Source organism: Etheostoma spectabile, chromosome 5 (assembly GCF_008692095.1).
Source record: "Etheostoma spectabile isolate EspeVRDwgs_2016 chromosome 5, UIUC_Espe_1.0, whole genome shotgun sequence".
Lineage (NCBI taxonomy): Eukaryota > Metazoa > Chordata > Actinopteri > Perciformes > Percidae > Etheostoma > Etheostoma spectabile.
The window spans coordinates 37650086-37654384 of NC_045737.1; the positions used below are offsets into that span (position 1 = coordinate 37650086).

Sequence of the window (4299 nt, forward strand, 5' to 3'; positions counted from 1 at the left end):
GGTAGAAATACGAGACACCGAAACACTACAGTAAATACAGAGACACAAACCTGATCCAACGCAAAGACACGACACAGAGACACTTACAGGTAATTACATATACCCCAAGAGACACTACGGGTAAAATACAGAGACACAACCAAGAACCTTCTTGCTGTGAGGCAGAAGTGCTAACCACTTAGCCACCGTGCTACCCATGAGTGAGAGATTTTATGTTTGTGATGAATCTCAAGGCTCCATGAAACACAGAGTCCAGAGCGTCACCACAGTCCCAGACAGACAAGAACGTCGCATTTACAAGTTGTTCTTTTTTTTGCTTTGAAGTTGGTTGTTTTTTTTTTGCTTCAAAATGCAGTTGAGGGTGTGACAGATTACTTTGTCTCTCGTCTGTTTCAGCTCCAGAGAGTGGAACTATGTCGACGCAGCCGAAAAAAATCGCCTCCAGCAGAACTCGTTGGACGACGGCGAATTCTGGTGAGTCCAAAAAAACTTTAGATTAAGAAATACATCCATCTGTATTTGTACAGCTCTTACCTGGCTGGTACAGAGAATATATCATTAGATGATATATATTATATATTATATATTAGGATTGTAAAAAGGTCCGAAATATTAAAGCACACGGTTTTGGTCCATGAGCTTATGAATCCTCGACCTGCTTTATCAATAAAACAAACAACATGGGACCTTTAAATCTGCAATAAAACAGTTTTATCACCATAAATTAATACTTTCTTTTGGGTTTTTTTTAAACTTGTTCTCATACTCTCTAACTTTTGGTTTTTTTTTTAACTCTTGAGTTGTCTCCCTGTCAACCATGAAAAATTTTAAAAAAGTGAAAAGTTCACTTTTTTTCAACGTTATTGTTGCTTTTTCAGACATTTTTGTCACTTTTTCAATGTTGTGTGTGCTTTTTTGATGTTTTTGCCAATTGTTTTAGGATATTTTTATGATTTTTTCAATCTATTTTTATTATTATTTATCTATTTTCTGTCCCAAAAAAATAAATTAATAACTGGAAACGTGTCAAATTTGACCCCAAGGACAACATGAGAGTCAAACTCGTTCCCACACTCCCAAACTTTTGTTTTTTTTAACCCTTGTGTTGTCTTCCAACCCTGAAAAAGTTGAAAAAAGTTTTTCAACAACATTGTTGTCACTTTTTCAATGTTGTGGGTGCTTTTTTTTAACGTTTTTGCCAAAAGTTTTTTGATGTTTTCATTGTTGACATTTTCCACGGCCCATTTTTTAATGCCAAAAAATAAATAAATAACTGAAAACGGGTCAAATTTGACCCAAGGACAGCATGAGAGTTAAACTCATTCACATATTCCCAAAATTTACAGCAAGTATGCAACATGTATGTCAAAATGGCCGCATGAACACGTTAACATCTGCTTCACTCTGTTGTCTTTTGAACGTTGTCCTACTTCATAACGAGACTCGGTTGTGTAATTTGGAGATTGCGGTGACTGTGTCTGTTGAACTCCAGGATGGAGTTCGAAGACTTCAAGAGGAACTACGACAAGGTGGAGATCTGCAACATGACCCCCGACGCCCTGAACGAAAACCCAAACCGCCGCTGGGAGGTCAACATGCTGGAGGGGAACTGGATCCGCGGGTCCACCGCCGGCGGCTGCAGGAACTTCATCGGTGAGACCGCCTCAGATCTAGGACGGATCCCAGAGTCCATTTTGGCTTTCATTGATTCAGCATTATCAGTGTTCAAATCCCCAAAATGCCCTACTACAACCCTGTCTCTCTGCATCCTGACTCCGCAGACACGTTCTGGAACAACCCGCAGTTCAAGCTGCAGCTGGAGGACGCCGAGGACGACGGGGACGACGGGTGCAGCGTCATCATCGCCCTGATGCAGAAGAACCGGCGGAAGCTGAGGAAGGAGGGCATGGACCTGGAGACCATCGGCTTCGCTTTGTACAAGGTCAGGAGGAGAGAGAGAGAGAGAGAGAGAGAGAGAGAGAAAGGAAGAGAGAGAGAGAGATCCTCGAGAGAAGAGATGAGAGAGATGAGGAGAGAGAGAGTTCGCTATATTCAGTCTCAGGGAGAATACAGGAAGAGATGCGCATACGAGAGAAGGAAGAAGAGAGAGCAGGCAGATATTAGATCAGAGCGCGCATCAGTCAAAAGGAAGGATAAGTATAAGAAGCAAGGAAGAGACAGAGGAGGAGGAGAGAGAGAGAGAGAGATAGGAGAAGAATAGGAAAAGGAGAAGATGTAAAGTAAAAAGTCTAAGAGAGCCCTCTTCAAAAAATAGATAGGAGAGAAAGAAGCAGAATGACAATAATTGAAGACCTATCTTACCAGAAGACAGGCAAGAGAAAAGACGAGCTAAGCTGCTCCGACCACAGGAGAGAAACCCTCAGAACGTGGTAAATATTCTACGTAGATCAAATGACCTCTGAGGCATAGGGTATTATCAGCCCGTTCATAGATTCAGCAGCCCGTCTCTACCTCTCTCTCTCATCCTCCTCAGTGCGTCTCGCCTTCTCTTTCTACTACTTCCTCCACTTACTTCGCTTCTGCATCGCCCCCGCATCCCCAGTCTCCTCAAGTAATCATACCTCAAAGCCTTCCCTCCCTCTCTACGCTCTGTCTCCTCTACGAACTCATACTTTCTTCTCGTCTCCTCTCGCTCCCTCGTCCCTCGTCTCTCTCTTCATCCTTTCTTTCCTTTCTCTCTGCCCTCACTCTAGCGCCTATCAAGACAACTGCCGCTAGCCAGAGTACGTCCGGCCGATCAGTCGCAAGCGCCTCGAACAACGAGCACCGCCTCTCTACTACAAGCGCGCTCGCCATCAGACTCTTCGCGCACTCGCCTCTTCGCTCAGCTCATACTCACTATATCCATCTCTCATCTATCGCTCGTCTCCCCTCTTCTTCTCTCATCCTCTCTCTCCTCCTCCTCTCGGTGTCGCTCGTTGTTATCCGTTCTCTCATTCCTTTCTTCTTTTTTTCTCTTCGATATTCCCGCTCTCCTTCGCCCTCTCCTTACCCTCTCCTCCTCTCTCGCCGCTCTCCTCTCACCCTCTCTTCTCTCCAATCGCCGAATCCTTCCAATCCCAGCTCTCCCCTCTACGATCTCGATAGTTGCCGTCTTACTCACTTCGCAAATCTACTCGCTCACGACCGTATATGATACCACTTACACTATCTACTCTCCCTTCTCTCTGCGCGCTCGCCGTCTACCGACTCTGCCTAGTCTCGCCATCGCGCTTCTCTAACAAGTCACGTCGTCTCGTCCTGTGACCTACCTCTTGTGCCCCTTTCTTGAACGTGTCCTGTTTCCTACACCCCCCCCCTTGTTCTCTTGACCCTCCACTTCTTTCCTTTCTCTTTTTGCTTTTTCTCTAAGTTATCATTTTCTCCCCCTCCGCCCCTCACATCCCCTTTTGTCCGCACACGGTCTTTCCCCCCCCCCCGCCCCGAATTTTTTGGTGTCCATTTCTTTTTTCCCAACTTTGCATACACTGTGGTTTTTCGACCCTTTCTTGAAATTTCTTGTTGTGGGTATTTTTCCGTTTTTTTATTTCCCAAATGTCCAGAACCCAACGCCTGATTCTTATTCAAAGCTTTTATCTTAATTCTATTTTTATTTTTTTTTGCACCATTTGTCATTTTCTTTAGGTATTAATACAGTTTTTTGGTATTATTTCTATATTTCATATCATTATGGCTTTTATCTATGTGTTGATCTCAAATTTGGCTTGCATCGATCCATGCTTAATAAGAATGTTTATTATCTGTCTTTCTTTAGCTTCTTCTTCCTACCTTCTTCTTATCTATTTTATTTCTTTTTAGTCCTTTTTCCTTTTTTTTCTCTCTCGCCCGAACAGCAGACCCCTGAGAGACCGCCTCTATTTTAAAAAAAATCATAATTTTTAAATCACCTTTTTGATATCCCGCAAACGTTTACATATTTTACATTTGTTCACAATTTCCCGAGCCCCATCAACTTTAATTACAAAACTTTGTCTAAAAACCACTACTTTTTATATTATGACAATTTGTCACACATAAAACAGTGCGTTCTTACATATCAATTATTTTCCTCTCTTCCTCTTTTCGTACCAAATGTGCTATAAAATATCGAACTCAACTAAACCACCAAATCATTCAAAAATGAAAAGTAGTGAACCTGATTACTTTATGCCTACTATTGAGTATCGCATTGTTGGGAAACCATCCCCTCCATTTACTTTTTTGGCAATTTGTCATATGAAAGAACCAAAACCACATTTGCTCTGCTATAACAGAAACTTTAAAAAGTGTCCAATATTG

At 42.5% G+C, this 4299-nt stretch overlaps 1 protein-coding gene across 1 annotated transcript in view; it reads left to right on the forward strand.

Moving 5' to 3' along the window:
• Positions 1-4299, forward strand: part of capn9 (calpain 9) — a 55500-nt gene that overhangs the window by 39686 nt on the left and 11515 nt on the right. Inside the window, 3 exon segments of the mRNA XM_032516528.1 lie at positions 397-474; positions 1493-1653; positions 1782-1942. Coding sequence (XP_032372419.1) covers positions 397-474; positions 1493-1653; positions 1782-1942 — 400 coding nt within the window.